The sequence below is a fragment of the Juglans microcarpa x Juglans regia genome, chromosome 7D, assembly GCF_004785595.1.
Source record: "Juglans microcarpa x Juglans regia isolate MS1-56 chromosome 7D, Jm3101_v1.0, whole genome shotgun sequence".
Taxonomy (NCBI): Eukaryota; Viridiplantae; Streptophyta; class Magnoliopsida; order Fagales; family Juglandaceae; genus Juglans; species Juglans microcarpa x Juglans regia.
In genome coordinates, this window is record NC_054606.1 from 15,644,438 (window position 1) to 15,662,201 (window position 17,764).

A 17,764-nucleotide genomic window follows, 5' to 3' on the forward strand; every position below is an offset into this window, starting at 1 on the left:
AGCCCCACCAGCCTGGCATGACGAGCCGTCTACAAAGACCTGCCTAAGCTTTCCTTGGGGTGCAATCAAGACTTCCACCAGGAAGCTGGTGAACTCCACAACAAAGTCCGCCAATATCTGTCCTTTGATCGCGGAAGGGGCAAATACTCCATATTGAATTTGTTGAGCTCGATTGCCCACTTGGCGAGCCGTCCTGAGGTGTTTGGCTTCTGCAAGACTTTCTTGAAGGAAAGGTCGGTGAGCACTTTCATCGAGTGGGCCTGGAAGTATGGCCTTAATCTTCTCACGGCGACGATAAGTCGAACACCAACATTTTAGTCCACAGGTACCTAACTTCGGCTCCGTAGAAGGTCCAACTCGTGTAGTAGAGGGGTCACTATCCTTCCTCTGCATCTCGGACTAGCACTGGAGACACGGCGTGTGGGGACACGGCTAGGTACACAGTCAGGTCCTCTCCTGGTTTTGTTTGGCTTAACAGCAGGGGGTGGCTCAGGTACTTCTTCAGGTCTGTGAAGGCTTCTTCGCAAGTTGCACCCCACTCTTAGGCCTTCCTTAGAACTTTGATGAATGAGAGACATCGATCAGTTGATTGGGCGATGAAGCGGTTCAGGGCCGCCACCCAATCAGCCAGCCTTTGGACTTCATGAAGGTTTCTGGGTGAAGGCATCCCCACTACTGCTTCCACCTTTTTGGGGTTCGCCTCAATCCCCCTTTCGAAGACCATGAACACCAAGAACTTTCCTGAATCCACCTCAAGCGCACACTTCAATGGGTTGAGCTTCATTTGGTACCACTGAAGGACAGAGAAGGCTTCTTGAAGATCTGCTAGATTTTGCACGGGCTCCTTGCTCTTTACTAGCAAGTCGTCCACATACACTTCCATATCCTAGCTGATCTATTGCTTGAACATCCTTTTGACCAACCGTTGATAAGTGGCCCCAGCATTCTTGAGGCTGAACAACATAGCTTTGTAGCAATAAAGCCCTTAGTCTGTAATGAATGCAATCTTATCTTCATCATTCGTACTCATCCTGATCTGGTTGTACCCCGAATAGGCATCCATGAAGCTGAGGAGGGGATGTCCTACCATTGAATCCACAATCAGGTTGATGCGCAACAATGGGAAGTTGTCCTGCTGGCAAGCTTTATTCAGCTTAGTGAAGTCGACACACATCTGCCATTTCCCTTTGGTCTTTCTCACCAAGACCACGTTGAAGAGCCATTCTGGGTAGTGAACTTCCCTGATGAACCCTACCGCTAGGAGACGGTCCATCTCCTCGGCAATCACCGCGTACTTCTCGGCACTAAAGCTTCATCATTTTTGCTTGACTTTTCGAGCCTTGGGTCAACGCAAAGCCGGTGCTCGATGATGAAGTTGTCTATCCTGGGCATCTCCTCATGGCTCCAAGCAAACACTTCTTGGTGTTCGGTGAGGAGATGTTTTAATGCCCCTCTCAACTCTAGGTCCAGCCTAATCCCAACACGGACCATGCGCTCTGGTCTCTGCTGGTCATTTGAAATTAGCTCCAAGGGCTCATTGGGTTCAGCTTGCAGAAGGGTTTGCTCATCGCTGACTTCTTCACCCTATACAGCCAAGGCTGGTGGTGAACCCGGCTCGGGCGTCTCCCCTACTCTTTCAATGGCCGCGATTATTTTGACCACGTGTCTAAGCTCTCGAGCGTAGCACTCCTTAGCCAGGACCTGTTCGCCGCAAATTTCACCCACCCCCAAGTTGGTAGGGAATTTCATTTTGAGGTGGTAGGGGGACGTCACTGCCCTTAAGTTGTTCAGGGTGGGACGTCCCAGTATCACATTGTACGTGAATAGGGCTTTGACGACCAAGAAATTGGTCATGGTCGCAGCGGTCTTGGGCGCCTTCCCTGCCACGACGGATAGAGTGATGCCCCTATTGGTTGAACAACGTCGCCTGTGAAACCCTTGAGCAGTATCAGGGCAAGGCGTAGTCAGTATGGACTAATCCCTATCCTAACAAAGGCCTCCCATAACAGGATGTCTGTTAAACTATCATTGTCGATTAGGATAGTTCGGGGCAGGGCACAGTCGGTTTGGGCGTAGTCGATTAGGATAGGATCCTTCGAGTTGTAAAGTTCGCAACCTGCATCGTTACTACCAACACATCATCGTGCGGGTACAAGATGCCCTCTTCATCCTTCTTGCCGAAGGTGATCGTGGCACTCTCAGGATGCTATGGTGTCCTGACAGCAATCCTAGCTGTAGTAAACACTGCCCTTTCCCTTTGGGCATGTGCTCTCCAGGCTGACAAAGTGACCCCCCTCTGCATATCCTTCAGTGATTGTGCGGATTTCTCCGATCGGTCTGTTTGCCATTGGGAGGCTCCTTGAAGCTTCATTCCTTGCTCCCTACCATTATGGGTCGCACCCCACCGAGGGCCTTGACGGCCCCCCCACACCGATCTTCCAACTGGCGCCTCCAATTCCGTTGGTCTTCCTCCCTTATTCTTTTCAAGGCATAGTAATCTCTAGTGCTATGTCGATTGGTCATGTGGTATTCGCAGTATCGGTGGCTCTCTCTATCTTGAGGCAGCTCTTTTCGTGGGCTCGGTTGCCGCTCTCCTTCTACTGCCAGACTTGTGTGAGCGCGTAGTACCCCATGCAGCTGGGTTGGTGCTTCTTCCTTTCTCTTTGTATTTGGCACCCCTTTTTTTCCCCCTTCGCTGTTGTGACCTCCCCATTTTCCAGCTGCCTTCCGGTCCACTTGCTCCATCTCCAACCGTAGAGGAGTCGTTAGGGCCTCGAGGGTGTCTTCAGGATTGATGAATCCGTCTGTACGGTCCATGAACTCTTTTGATGTGGTGGGGGTCTTTCGTGCTATTTCAGCCATAAACGGGTTCCTGGGCCAGATTCCCCCAGAAGGGCTACCAAGGTGATCTTTTCGTCTTGGTCATCGGTGGTCATGCGCTCCTGGTTGAACTGGGAGAGATACAACTTCAAGCTTTCGCCATCTCGTTGTTTAACTGTAAGTAGGTAAGCTGCCGAGCGTCTCCTCTTCCGACTCGCCATGAACTGCGTCATGAAGAGGCAAGCCAACTCGTCAAAGCCATATACAGTCCCAAGTGACAGAGACCTGAACTAGGCCCCGGCGGGCTCCCTTCAGCATCAGTGGGAAGGCTTGGTAGGTGATCTATCCCGAGAAGCCATACAAGGTCATGTGGGCCATGAAAGTCTCCAGGTGCTCTAATGGGTCCTTGGACCCATCATATACTTCCATCTGTGGAACCTTAAACTTGGGCAGGAGTGGTACTACCATAACTCCCCCGCTGTAAGGAAGGTCGGTGCTGACAAGTAGCTAGTCCGCGATGGATGTCGTGCCCATTCGCTAGCCATTTTTGCATATTTTTCCCCGAGCTCCTAGAGTTTGAGGTGCATCTTGCGCCTTTCCTCCTCTGCTGCGGTATTTGCAAGGACTAGCCGCGAGTCCAAGTGTTCGTTGCCACTGGGTTCTCCTCCTCCTACTAGCTCTTCGTTGGTCCGCCTGAGCGTCGTGTTCTCATGGCAGAGCGTCCCAGTTTCCTTTGTCAACTTCGTTATTGTCTCACCCATTCCTACGAGTCTTGCCTCCATCGTTTCGTTATGGTTCTCCTCCCTCCGTATAGTTTGGGACCATGTCGCTACTTGCATGCAAAATACACGCTTTTATGGAAAAGATCACATAGACAGCGTCACTGTTGATGTCGTGTTTCACAGCCTGAGCAGCTACACAGCAACCAAGCTCACTGGACCTGCAGCTGAGAGGGAGAAGAGGCTCCGGTGACATCCGGGATCACTCCGATGCCAAAGTTAGTAGAAAATACTTTGGTGATAAAGAAAGAGCTAAGTAAACTGGAAGAATACTAAGGGTTTTTAGAGCCTCCCCGTGTGAGGGATGATTGTTATTTAAACCTGGTTTGGACCCGACTGTCGAGAGAGATTGTGGGGTGTTAGGTAGTGCTTGGGCCAGACCTGTTACCACCCTCCTATCATGGCAGTGTGTCAGGTCACGGCTCAAATTGCCGAGAGATATGGTGGCATGTCAGGTCTTACTCGGGTCAAGCCTGTTGCCACCCTCCTGTCATGACACTGTGTCAGGTCGTGGTCGAACCGTCTTATGGTACCTCTGGCAGCATGTCGTTGTGTGCTGGGTTCCCTGACTCGCATTGAATGCAACGTGTCTCGGGCCTGGCGTGCTAACAATCGAACACGCCTAGCTGTCTGTGTCTAGCGGCGACAGTCTGCAATGTACCCTATGGCAGGGCTTGGCAGTTCACCGAGTGCCTAGGCGATCAATGCCTTATGGTGGGTTTCTTGGCATGGCCGTGGGCTCGATACGTGATTTCCCGGCCTGGGTTTTTGACCTGCTTTGGGTTTCTACCTGAGGGGCCTGGGCCTCCCTCTTATAGGGGCCCCCTCACAGTTCTTTTCTTTTATAACTAAGCAATTGCAAAAATGTTCAATTAGCTGATTGGAAGACAAGAAGGCAATGGTTGTCTTCTCAAATTCAACCAAAACCCAAAACTTTGCTTTCAGTAACAAAACCCAAAATTTTGAAAACCTCTCATCTAATCGCATCTCATCATTATAATTTTCTCAAATTTCCACACAAAATAAAACAAACAATTCAACTTTTTTAAATTTCAAAACAAAAATAATATAAAAAAATATTCTAACAATATTTTATTTAATTTTTTAATTTTTATCTCAATTCATCTCATCTTATCTCCGAAAACAAACGAAGCATTAAATTCTAAATAATCCTTCTTTAATCAAACGTCGTCTTTACAACCTTTAACACCGCCACTACAGTCGATTGATAAAAAAAAAGGTAACGACTAACGAGGATCTTCGGCACTTGTAAACGCGACAAGGGTTCCTTGTCGAATCGTGACAACAGTCAGAGCAGAGTCCTTTGCCGGTCGGTCGCCTTCCCAACCCCCTCCCCAACCAATCCAATCACAGAGACCAGACCTCAAATCTTCTCTCTCTCTCTCTCTCTCTGTCTTTCTCTCTCTCTATGGACCCTTCCAACCCCAGCCCCTCTTCCATGCGTGTCCTGATTCGCCCACCACCTTCTTCTCCCGCAACCTCTTCATCCTTCCAAACCCCACTCCCTCCTCTAGATACCCCACCTTCATCTTCATCACAACCTCGCTCTCCAGATGGCGTCGTCGTCGTGGGCGTCATTTCCAGAAGACCCGACTACTCGGCCCGGCTTATCAACCGGGTCCTCGAATCTAACGTCTTCGGCTCCGGTAACCTGGACAAGAACTTGTGCCCGGCGGATAAAGAGGAGATGGACTGGTTCAAGTGGAGGAGAATCAGCTACTACCACGACCCGGAGAAGGGCATTTTGTTTTTACAGTTTGCTTTGACCCGCTGCCCCGCTATGGAGGGCCTCTCGGGTGCCGGGTCGGGTTTCGGTTCGGCGGTGGAGGAGGAGCACGACTTTTGGGATCTCCAGGAGATGCTCTTTATGTTCACTGTGAGTCGTTTCCTGTTCCATTTGGTTAATACGGTTGATGTGTTTGTTGTAACTAATGTTGATTTGGGATTGTTACTTTGAATTTATCGACGAGGAAAACTTAAGAGATGGTAATAGAAGTCAAGGAGATATAGACCAACTCATACTCATAGTGCTATTGCCAAAATACTGTAAACCCAACTCAATTAGTTTATTTCTTGGTATGTACTTCGAAATCATGGGAGCCAATTGTGGGACATATAGTTAGAAATTACAGTGAATATATTCAGTGCTATGACAAGTTCTGATGACCTTTCTATTTATTGATTGTTATTTCCTTCATAAGTTATACGCCACCTATTTGTTGAAATGGTAGAATTTTGTTTCATATGAACTTGAGGAGCTTGTAGTTCCATGGGCTCAGAAAATGCATGTTGCGAATTTTACAGGTTTTGCCAGCATAATTTTTTCTTTTAGTACCTTTGATTAGTAAGTTGCAGAAGCCCCAAGTGGCTTTTGAACGCACGTCCTCGCCCTCCACTTTCTACTTGTGGGTCGAGGAAGTGCCATCTGAGCAATATCTCACTGCAGCAATGAATTTGTGGAGATGTTGATTCTTTGGTATTGTGGTCATCTACAGTCAAATGGTGAGAAATTAGCTGGAATATTTATTATTTCACCTTTTCCTTCAAATTTGTTCCTATTTCTGCGTCACAAGAAATTCAAGAGTATCATCCTCAGTAAAGGAAAAGCACCCTGCCTGTAAGGGGGACTGAATGAAAATATTCCGGTTGTTTGGACCTTCCAAGATCAATTTTTGGGTTTCTTGATTTAGTGGTCAATGTGTTGTATTTGTACTTTTGATGAAAACGCACTCTAGTAATTGGTATATCTGATGATCAGCTCAAATAACAATGCATGCAGGTTTGCCATGTGGTAATATATATTCAGGAGGGATCGCGCTTTGATACTCAAATTTTGAAAAAATTTCGAGTTTTACAAGCTGCCAAGCATGCTTTGGCTCCATTTGTAAGATCTCGAACCGCACTGCCATTGCCATCTAGGCCTAACTCTTCTTCATCCTCACGACCTACGACATCATCTGTGTCCTCCAGCAATCCTTCTCCTGGCAGAAGTGGCAGTACCTTGAGTCGCAATAGTTCTGCTATTTCTCTCATGTCAGGTTTGGGGTCTTATACCTCTTTGTTTCCAGGGCAGTGTACTCCAGTCATGCTGTTTGTTTTTGTCGATGATTTCTCCGATGTTGCAAATTCAAGTTCTAATGTGGAGGAGTCAACAGATACCTCCTCACTTAATCAGTCTTCTAGTCTGAGCAGTTCAACTAGACCAAGCATGCCAGTCAAAGGTTCTGGTTCTGTTATGGTGCTTGCACGCCCTGTGAGCAAATCTGAAGGTGGTTTTATGAAGAAACTACATTCGTCTCTTGAAGCACAGATTCGGTTTTTAATTAAGAAATGCCGAATACTTTCAGGTCCTGAAACAAGTCATGCTGGTTCAAGAAGTGGGGTTGGTTCAAGTTCTGCACCTCTGTTTTCACTCGATGCATCGAGGGCAGTTGTACTGTTAGATCAATCTACAATTCAGAGATGCGAATCTCTTGAGTGTGCCGCTGGCCTCGTCGAAGATGTCTTAAATGGAAAGGCAACGTCAGATTCTCTTCTGCTTGAAACCCATGGTCAGAGTTCAAGCAAAGATGATATACTATTCATAAAGGACTTCATTTACAGGCAGACTGATATTTTAAGAGGGAGAGGCGGCCTGTTCACTAATGCCAACAGTGGGTCAGCTGCTGGAGTTGGTATGGTTGCCATTGCTGCTGCTGCAGCAGCTGCCTCGGCTGCATCTGGAAAGACATTTACTACTCCTGAACTTCCAAATGTGGAAACTTGGTTATCCTCCAGTCAACTAATTTTGCGAGGACTGCTCTGTGCAAAAGGTGGGTGCATAGATGAAGTTGAAATTAGTAAAAGAAAACCTCGATTGCGAAACACTGCTCCACCACTGGTTGAAGGATCTGCTTCCCGAAATATGGATCCTCTAGATGTTGCAGTATCTTGGTTAGAATGTGGTCGAGGACTGAACACAAAATTTTCCACTTTGTGGTGTGAAAGAGCCCTTCCAGATGCCAAAGATGTTTACATAAATAATTTGCCTGCTTGTTATCCAACTTCACAGCATGAAGCTCATTTGGAGAAAGCTTTGCATGCCTTCCACTCGATGGTCAAGGGACCAGCAGTGCAACGTTTTGCAAAAAGATTGGAAGATGAATGCACATCCATCTGGAAATCTGGGAGGCAGCTCTGTGATGCTGTTAGTTTGACCGGAAAACCATGCATGCACCAGAGGCATGATGTCCAAACTGATCAGTCACTTTCAGGAGCTGAGGCCAAGCCACATTCTAGTGGATATGTATTCCTTCGTGCTTGTGCATGTGGTCGTTCACGGCAACTACAATCTGACCCATTTGATTTTGAATCAGCAAATATTAATTCTAATTGCTTTCCGGACTGTGATAAGCTCCTTCCTGCACTTCGACTGCCAGAAGTAAGCAATGCAGGACCAATTCAGCTGTCATGGAATTTGATGCGTATTGGGGGTGCAAGGTACTATGAGCCTTCTAAAGGCTTGTGTCAGAGTGGGTTCTCTGCCACTATGAAGTTCCTTATGAAATGGACTATATCTCTGGAGATGCGCAAAGGTCTATATGGTTCAGAAAGTGCCGTGCAACACAGTTCTCTGACAAGGTCAAGTACAAGCCCCAAGGTTGAGTTTAGTACAGATAGGGATATAACAAAAACTAGTATTGCACAGGTTTACTTGGGCGACATGCAGACTGGGGGCGAACATCAAGGGAAGCCTTCAGAAAACATCAAGTCTGATGACACTAAAATCAGTTTCGGTAAAGGTCTTCCCAATTTTACATTGAGAAAGCCATTTTCTGCGGTCGTTGCTGGATCAGCAGCTGCAGATTCAGGTTTCCCTCCTCTTCAGAAGTGGAAGCAACCTTCTTCTGTTTCAGAGAAGAATAAGCAAAGTAGGACAAGAGATCGGAGTATTGTACAGGTTCATGCAATTGATAATCATCAAGGGTCTCAAAAGTCTGAAGATATTGTATCTGTTCAGGAAACCTTAAATGGTTTAGATACTAATGGCTACACCAACAGTGATCCTGTCTTACAGATAGGCAGTAATGTAATTCCAGTAAATGTAAATGGTGTGGAAAAAAACAAACTGAACTCCTATTTGAAGCATGAAATAATGTATGTTGGATTTGAGCATGAATGCCCCCATGGACATCGTTTCCTATTGAATCCAGAGCATCTCAATGAACTAGGACCCTCATATTCATTTCTTGAAGAATCTCATATTGCTTCTTCGATTGAAATTTCAGAGCATGATGTAGGGTATCCTTCAAAATTGGGGAAAAATGGTGGTCATGGTAAAGTTCATCGAAACTCAAAAGTGATGACTACTAATGCTTTGAGTAAGGATAAAAATATGGATAAATTGAGAGAGCTAGTAGATAATGGTAATCTATGTTTTGGGGGCATGATACAGTTCTCTGGACCAAGGAAGGAACAGAATCAAACATCCCTCAGAGTATCGCAAGCAGGCTTTCAGTCTATTAATCTTGATGATGGTGCATGTGCTGTCTCCATGTTGAATAGAAATTTGCCAATATTCATGAACTGCCCACACTGCAGGCTCTCCAAGAAAAAGGATCTAACAAAGATTAAGTTTGCTGGCACAATATCACAGCTTCAAAGAATCTTTCTGGTACAACATGCTTACTATATGAATCTTTCTGCATTGTCTTTATTCTTCTACAAAAATTCTGGGCATTGTAGTCAGAAAATTCCCTCTCATGAAGAATAATCTTCCATTTTTATTCATAAAGTGTCAAGTTTTAAAGTATTAGATGCCAATTTAAAGTAAAATATGAGGCACCGAATATTTACTAGAATTTCCAGTAATTTTTCCCTTAACATACCAGCTGAATTTATTTGCATGAGTCGCCAAAATGATTTGGTCGACCAAAATGTTTTGAACAGTTTCATATTGTTTAGAGCAAAAGATATACTTGGAACATCCAAAAATCTGTATTTGGTCCAACATATGTAAATTAGACTGGTCTTCATATTTTGTGTTTTTATTTATTTTCATTCTGTTTCAGTTTTCAGAAGCTTTGTGTTACTTACACTATGATATTGATCCTCTGTTTGTTCTCCATGTCTTGTTCAAATGGAGTTATTCAATATCGCGCATCTATCTCACCCTCATACCTCACATAAGATGGATCAAAATTACCAGAAATTGTCCGTCTTATAGTCCTTTAGACTGTTCAATAAGTTAGGAAGTATATTTCATTATTGACAATTCATTTTTGTTATTACACATGAGTCTTGTGAGATAGTTTCTTTCTTCGTGAATAGCTGTGTTGCGAATTCTCATCCTATATCACAGGGATGAACATTTTGAGAACAGATGCCAGGCTTCTGTATATTTTATGAATGAGCATTACTGGAAAGTAAGTTAAATATTTCTAATGATTAAGAGATGTTGCCTGAGTACATAGGGCCTATAAATAAGAAACACCTAATAAGATAATGAAAAGAAGAGGTAAAAAGTCCCAAAAACTAGAAATAGAACAGCCAAACTGAGCACTAATCCAATGATAAAGGGCTTTAAAGCCATCCTTAAAATCCCTTGCCATCTTTTACCTTACCTACAAAGCTCCAATTTTTCCTCTCTCCAAGTACACCACAACAGGCAACCCAGGATCAACTTCCACAATGTTTCACTCTGTGGACAACTAAACCTTCATTTCTGAAAAGCCTACATTTCCACAACATTGCAAGGCCAAACCCAATCTAAGCCCATAAAACTGAAGAGAGCATTATTCCAAGGAGCACTAGCCACCTCACAATGCTAAAATACATATTCTATAGTTTCCATGTTTCTCTTGATCATGCAACACCAATCATTCTCTACAAGATTATGAACCTTCCCCTAAGCAATTGCCCAAACAAAGAAAGCTACTCTAGTAGGTCTCTTGTTCTGCCTAACATTCTTCCATGTGAATGAGTTGCTCTCATGAGGAGATAACATATTATAATCAGATTTCACTTCAAATGTCCCACACTTTGAATGGGCCCAAAAGAGCTTTCCCTCGCTACTTCTCAACTGTACAGAATACAATCAATCCTTTTTTTTTTATAGGTCAGAATACAATATATCCAAAAATGAGGTGAACGTTTTTTTATCATTAAAGTACAATTTTTTTAATTAGAAAAGTAGGCATAGCACAAGTACATGAAAAATATACAAGAGCAACACTTATGCATGATTGTTTAAAGATAGATAGAAGTCATGAACGTTCATGCCATTAAAATCTGCTACAAGCGACCAATGGAATGAAGTATTAAGAAAAAAATTCTAAGCTTGTCCATTGTCCATTTGCAATTGTCAAAACTCCTTGCATTTCTCTCCAACCGTATGCACCACCATAGACAATTCGGGGACCATCTTCCACATCGCAAGCTCATGGCCACATCACAATGCAATAATAAGTGATCAACAGACTCCCCACATTTTTGTGCATACAACACCAACCCATCATAATGATTCGGCGTTTCTTTAGATTGTCTAAGGTGAGGATCTTCTCTAAGGAAGCCGTCCATACAAAGAAGGAAACGTTTAGGGGAACCTTAGTCTTCCATATGTTCTTCCAGGAATGGACTTGTATTTTTTATAATGAGGGACTTGTAGAATGAATGAACACTGAATTTCCCCTTCTTAGATGGACACCAGAGGATCTTTTCAACCTCCCCCATTCACTCTACTAGTGAACACAAGATTGCAGAAATGCGTAAATGTGTCAACTTCCCAATCTTGTGCAGCTCTTGAGGAAGGTAACATTCCACTGAGAGAAGCCATTAGATAAGTCCAGAAGGTCTACAATTGAGGCCTCCTGCCGCCACATGCTTTGTAAATCTCTGGGTAAGCTTCCAAAAGCCCCACCCATATGGTTCTCTCACCTCTTTCAAGCACCATCCTCCCCAGCACCCACCATCTTTTAATTCTATAACAGCCCTCCATAAAGCCCCCCTCTCTTTCTGGTATCTCCACAACCACTTACCCAATAAGGCCTTAATGAAAACCAGTGGATTCCGAATTCCAAAAATGAGTTGAAAATTATAAAGAATGCATGTGTCCTACAAGAAATGATCTGGTTAGATTCTTTGGTCCACCTGTGCTGTTAGATCTGAAAGACTGAAAATAAAGGAGCATACAGATTACTCATATACAGTACGTCAACGGATGGATTACTTTTGAAAGCTTCATTGCGTTTCATTTTTTCTGTACTTGTGATATGAAATCTCCCACCCTCCCTCCCTCCCTCCCTCTCTCTCTCTGTCGCCTTTTTTATGGCATTTGAGGTAACTTATTGGGTAACTTAGTGTGCTTGTGGCTTAATACGGAGTGTCTAATTTATGGCATTTGCTTGTAGGTCACGCCTCCATTTCCAATCATATTAGCAACATGCCCTATTATACAATTTGAGGTATGTCCCGTTTGCTCACTATAACTTGCATGAGTATCTTTACTATACATCAAGTACTTGAGGTAGTTCTTTTTTAGCCCGAAAGCCTATAGTCCCACTCATAAAGATTTGAATCTCAGTTGTCCTATGTTTTCCTACTTTGTTTCTATTATCTTAAACTCTGTTTACAAGCCCATATTTTGACGCACCAGTGATGTGGAGGATATAGGGACATACTACATCAACTAATAAATAGAGCTTTAATTTTTTTTATAACTGAAATGGATCCCACAACAAGTGGTGTGTTGACACACCAGGCTTGTAAGTAGCACAACTCTTCTATTATAGAGTTGTATTGGACAGGGTGGATGTTATGGCAGCATTTACTGAGGTTTAACTGGGAGGTTGTGGATTAGGATTTGCACTTTTTTTTCATTGGTGTGGATTAGGAGTTACACTTATCGTTTCTATTGTTTTGTTATCATCTCTCCCTGTCTGATTAGAGTCATAAAAAATAAATTAAAAAAATTAAATTTGCTAGGATTATGAAAAATATAGTGTTTTTGGGTGGGGGGACAGACTACCTTCAAGGTGGACTAAATACATCATGGTTATCTGAACTGTTTGTTAAATGCTCTTTTCCGGTGTTTCAGTTTGGAAGATTTTGGGTTTATGAATGTTAACACCCACTTCATCTTTTGTTATTAAAACCGTGGGCTAATCTTTGTTGTAAATTTTGAGATTAGTTGTCCTCACATCATAGCAATCACTTGATTGTAGGAATCGTGCCTACCTATATCAATTCCAGACCGTGAGAGAAAACTACAGTTCAGTCTTGGATGCCGGGTGATCTTACCACCAGAAAGTTTCCTTACACTTAGACTCCCCTTTGTGTATGGTGTGCAAAGGGAGGATGGAAGTCTACATCCGCTTAAACCATTTGAACATAAGCCAGAATTAACTGCCTGGATTAGTAAGGGCACAACATTGCAGGTCATGTCAAAGGGAAGCAGTATTGATTAGTGATTTCACTCGTATTCAAATCTGCTGAAAGTTCAAAAACATGGCTGCTACAATGATCAACATTGTGGTGTCTTTGCAGTTTCCACACGCCGATTTGCGTTACTAGCTCAGGTGAGCGTAGCCATTTGATATGATTCCTTGGATTATTTGCTGTCAATTAATATTCAAATATTTGAAAGTAGTTTATGCTCCCTCTTCTCCTGTAACTTTCTTTTGTTTCTCTCCTACAAGATGAAAGTGCGAGCAAAATAATTAATGATTAAGATGTATGGTAAAACAACTACTATTTCATTTTCATCCAATGGAGGGCATAGTTCTAGCTAAAAAAATTAGCAGAAAGCATTACTGTTGCCAACGGTAAGTAGTTGCATTTATGCCTTGTGTGAGTTGGTTTGAGGATCAGCATGATGGAACTTTTTGTTTTCCTTTTTTTTCCACGTTCTTAATTTTGTTTTTTTTTTCTTTCTTTATGTATTACATATGATGTGTGCATTGATAATCCTGAAGCATATTTGTATTTGGGTAACATTTACGTAGGTATGCTAATATGATGAATCTTGAGAAAGTAGGAACACCATATGGCAGGATGCAATATACACAACTTCCACACATTGATTTTTGAGAAATTTCTGAGTATTCCATCATGGTAATATATAAGAATTTAATCAGACAAGTATTAATTATACGTGGGTTACAAACTTGCGCAGTATATGGTAAACACTGTTGTATCAAGGTGTATCCAAACACCTTGTCGTAGAAGTACCTGATCTGTTTTAAATCTAAAATATTGTTCTTAAAAACTGGATTTGTTTACACACTGTTGGATATTTACGGGGGTGAACATTGGAAAAGTAATGGCATCAAGTATGAGTGCAGCTCTTTTTTAATTATTCATGCTTAGAGTATTATGACGATGATGTTCTCTAGTTAGAATTGGAAACTTATGACTCTATATGTGTTTGCAGGACAAGGACTTTCTTGGATTATAACAACGTTGCTTTCGGTGGTGGAGCTTCGACCAAAACTTCTACTGAGTTGAAGCCTTATTATGGGTCCAAGTCAGTGTTGCAAGCGGAGCTATAAATTCCCAAGCAATGAATCCTGTGGGAAGTAGAAGTGAAAGAAGCACTTTGGTGCAAAGAGTTGACCTCGTGAAAAAGGATTGATGGCACTCTGCAATGGATAGCTGAGAGGGCTTATAAGTAAAAGATAATGTCCTTCCGAATTCAGCGAAGGCAACTTGGTTTCGATTAAAATTCGTGGACTTCATTGTCGCCGGAAATTTGTTCAGAATGAAGAGGGGTGGCCTATCTTGTCAACAAAGTATTTTTCCAATACTGACGGCCAGGTATTTCTCACTTCTCACTTCTACCAATTTCTGATGCCGTCCTAAAATGTTGTGGGTAAGTGTAATCTCCGCGTTGGGTCAAGCGAATCTGCCAAGTTCAGGGCATTCGTTCTTATTGTCTTGTCTAAAAGAGACTACGATTTGCACGTTTTACACCCGAAATTGTCAAAATTATCAACTTGTACTCCAACTTACCAAATTTTGACAATTTACACTTCTGATCAAGATCTGACTACTAAGATCGATTATAAATACGACAGTATGGATAATAATGGTTACAGTTAAACCGTAATAATCATGAGGAGTGTAACATGCCAAATCTGCTAATATAATGTGTTATTAATTTGATATGTAAGCTCAGAAAATATATCCGCGCAAGCATTACAATCCGAAAGCATCAAGAAATCTTGTGGGTATGTTTGAAAGATGAGGATGTTTTACGACTTTGTGTTCCAAATTGCTCGCTGTACATTCAAGCACAAAGTATTGTGAGTTTATACGGTTGTGTTTATCTTTTTTCTAAGGTCTCAATTGGATATCCAAAGAGTTAAAAATTGAATAAAATATTGTTAGAATATAATTTTTTAATATTAGTTTAGTTTTGAAATTTGAAAAAGTTGAATTGTTTATTATGTTTTGTGTAAGAGTTTAAAAAAATTATAATAATTGGATGAGATGGTTTGTGTATCCGAACAAGGACTAAGTATTTGGAAGAGAAAATTATGAAATGTCATTATCCATTACTGAGGGGTATAGACCGTTACCTAAAATAATGGTAGCTTTAGTCACTTTCATGTCGCTCAATAATCTGTTGCTGTGCATTCTAAGGCATCGTTTGTTTTTACAGATCAAATTAGGTGAATTGAGATTGAAGTTAAAAGTTAAATAAAATATTATTATAATATATTTTTTTAATATTATTTTTGTTTTGAGATTTGTAAAAGTTGAATTATTTTTTTTTTTTGTGATAATTTAAAAAAACTATAATAATTAAATGAATTGAGAAGAATTATAAAAATAATCGAGTGCTAAATGTTGCCGGCCACAGCATGTTGGAGGTCCTGGATCACAAAATTCTGGACACTGATTTTCTCATCGTCTCTGACATCCGACACGTACTTTTTTCTCACCTATCATTTCAAAATTTGGAGAGATCAAAGATTTTGGGAGTGTTCCAAAAGACCTTGAACTTGAAAGAGTTCTTTCCGACTCTAAGATCTTCAAGTTCTACGCCCTAACATGTGAATATGATTATTCTCCATCTATTACTGTTTCTTACCGTATTTTAATATCACAAAAAAGAATAAAAGAAAAACCTATTTATAGGCTTATTTATATTTTTACTCTTAACACACTATTAAAGTGCGTCTCACAATAATAAAAAAGAGTTATTCTACTTAAAAGTTTGTGTCTAAAGCATATTATTTAGATTTATTATCCACGTTACTTAAATGATAAGATTTTATTTGTAAAATTTAAATTTTAAAATAAAATTTTCAAATTAAATTATGCAATATAAACATTTTATCGACTTGATAATAGAAATTTTTCATAAAAATGTTATATTAATTTGTTTATAATTATGATGAATTTCAACGAAACATTGTACTTGCAAAAATGCATAACTGTTTTGCCATTGCCATAGCATTTCTCGCCTTAGCCTAAAAACAATGCCAAAAGTATTGAGGGAAGGTTTGGATATAAAATACATTTTAACTCATTTTATTTCATATCATCTAATCATTATAATTTTTTTAAATTTCCATACTAAGTATAATAAATAATTCAAATTTTTCAAATTTTAAAATAATAATTATATTAAAAAATAATATTCTAACAATATTTTATTCAACTTTTAACTTTTATCTCAATTCAAATCACTATTCAAATTTTCCATAATTATATCCTATCAAAATGGAATTATCTAAGGGTGCAAATCAGTCGGTCCAGTCCGATTTGGTCCGATCCGGCGATGGACTGAACATTTTCGGTCCATCATTTTTTCCGTACCGGACCGGACCGAACACCTTTAGGGACGGGACGGGACCGGTAGCTATCGGGTCTGTCTGGTCTGGTCTAGTCGGTCCATTCGGTCCGACCTAATTATTTTTTTCTTTTTTTCTTTTTTTAAATCAATTAATAAAATTTTTTATTTTAAATACTAAATTAGACTAAGTAACTTATTAATGTGGATTATGTAACAAACTCAATAAAAAAATATTTTATATGGTCAATGATAATAAATTAGATGAAAATTACATTATTAATTTATATAATTACTATATAATTACTATATAATTAACTAATTGATAGAATATATTAGTTAATTGATAGAATATTAACAAGTGTTAAAAACATATTTAAAATTTTATATTGTTAATAGTGATAGGTTAGATGAAGATATATATAAAATATTGTTAATTTATAGAATATTAACAAGTATTAATAACATATTTAAAATTTTATATTGTCAATTATGCAATTATTATATAAATAATATATATAAATTTTTTTTTTTTTCATTCGGTCCGGTTCGAGGTGGAAAAATCCTGGACCGTGGACCACACCAAAACTTTTTAGTCCTCTAAAACATAGATTGAGACTGACTGGTCTCAGTCTCGGTAACCTAAAGTTCAGACGAGCATCGTGGTCCGAACATTAATCTGATATTTATTGGTCAAATAAGATCTAATGTTCAATGTTCGCCAAAAAAGTAACTGCTCGTGCTCTAACAATTTTGGAAGTTTTTTTTTTTTGTTAAGATAAATCAGTCTTCGGTGTCAATTATCTCTTCCAACAGACTAGAGGATGAGTCTACGAGTTAGGTGTTTATGTACATATGTATGGTTATCTTTATCGTATGTATGGTTATCCTTATCTCCTATATTTTAGAAGATTGTACATATCAATTTATTCATTGTAAATCTATACCTATAAATACAATACACAAAGGTAGGATAATTTATCCTTCCCAGCCTTCTATTTCAGTATTTCTTTCTTGGCATCAGAGCCTCCAGGTTCACACCGAATCTATGGCTGATTCAAACCATTTCGCTGCTTCTTTATCATTCTCTAGTCCAAATTTGTCACATCCAATGTACACTAAACTGGATGATACTAATTATCTTGCATGGGTATGTTAATTTCTCCCCATGCTGCGAACAAATGGACTAATGGGCATTGTTGATGGCTTAGAGCCCTGTCCAGATCAGTTTATTTAGGATCATAATACAAAGGATTCCATGATGCTGAACCCAGATTTTGTTTTTTGGGAAAAGAAGGATCAGTATATTCTAAGTTGATTCATTGTTACACTGTCTGATAAGATAGTCCCCACAGTGTATGGATCAAAT

General features: G+C 40.6%; 1 protein-coding gene across 2 annotated transcripts; it reads left to right on the top strand.

Moving 5' to 3' along the window:
* The first annotated feature begins 4,863 nt into the window (after positions 1-4,863).
* On the top strand, positions 4,864-14,526 carry LOC121239303. Of its 2 annotated transcripts, XM_041136512.1 has the most exons (6): positions 5,359-5,496; positions 5,925-6,122; positions 6,400-9,273; positions 12,008-12,061; positions 12,821-13,174; positions 14,029-14,526. In XM_041136512.1, exons 2-5 carry the CDS (start codon positions 6,120-6,122, stop codon positions 13,061-13,063), a joined length of 3,174 nt encoding a protein of 1,057 aa, XP_040992446.1. In that variant the 5' UTR covers positions 5,359-5,496; positions 5,925-6,119; the 3' UTR covers positions 13,064-13,174; positions 14,029-14,526. The 2 variants fall into 2 exon arrangements, with proteins under 2 accessions (XP_040992445.1, XP_040992446.1); XM_041136511.1 differs by lacking the exon at positions 5,925-6,122 and having other exon boundaries at positions 4,864-5,496.
* Positions 14,527-17,764: the final 3,238 nt, after the last annotated feature.

What these genes read in the sequence shown, in the direction of transcription:
- LOC121239303 (XM_041136511.1), top strand. Translation starts at nt 5,029, where the DNA reads ATGGACCCTTCCAACCCCAGCCCCTCTTCCATGCGTGTCCTGATTCGC. An exon ending in AGATGCTCTTTATGTTCACT is followed by an intron (nt 5,497 to 6,399) that starts GTGAGTCGTTTC and finishes CAATGCATGCAG; the next exon opens with GTTTGCCATGTGGTAATATA. An exon ending in AGCTTCAAAGAATCTTTCTG is followed by an intron (nt 9,274 to 12,007) that starts GTACAACATGCT and finishes ATTTGCTTGTAG; the next exon opens with GTCACGCCTCCATTTCCAAT.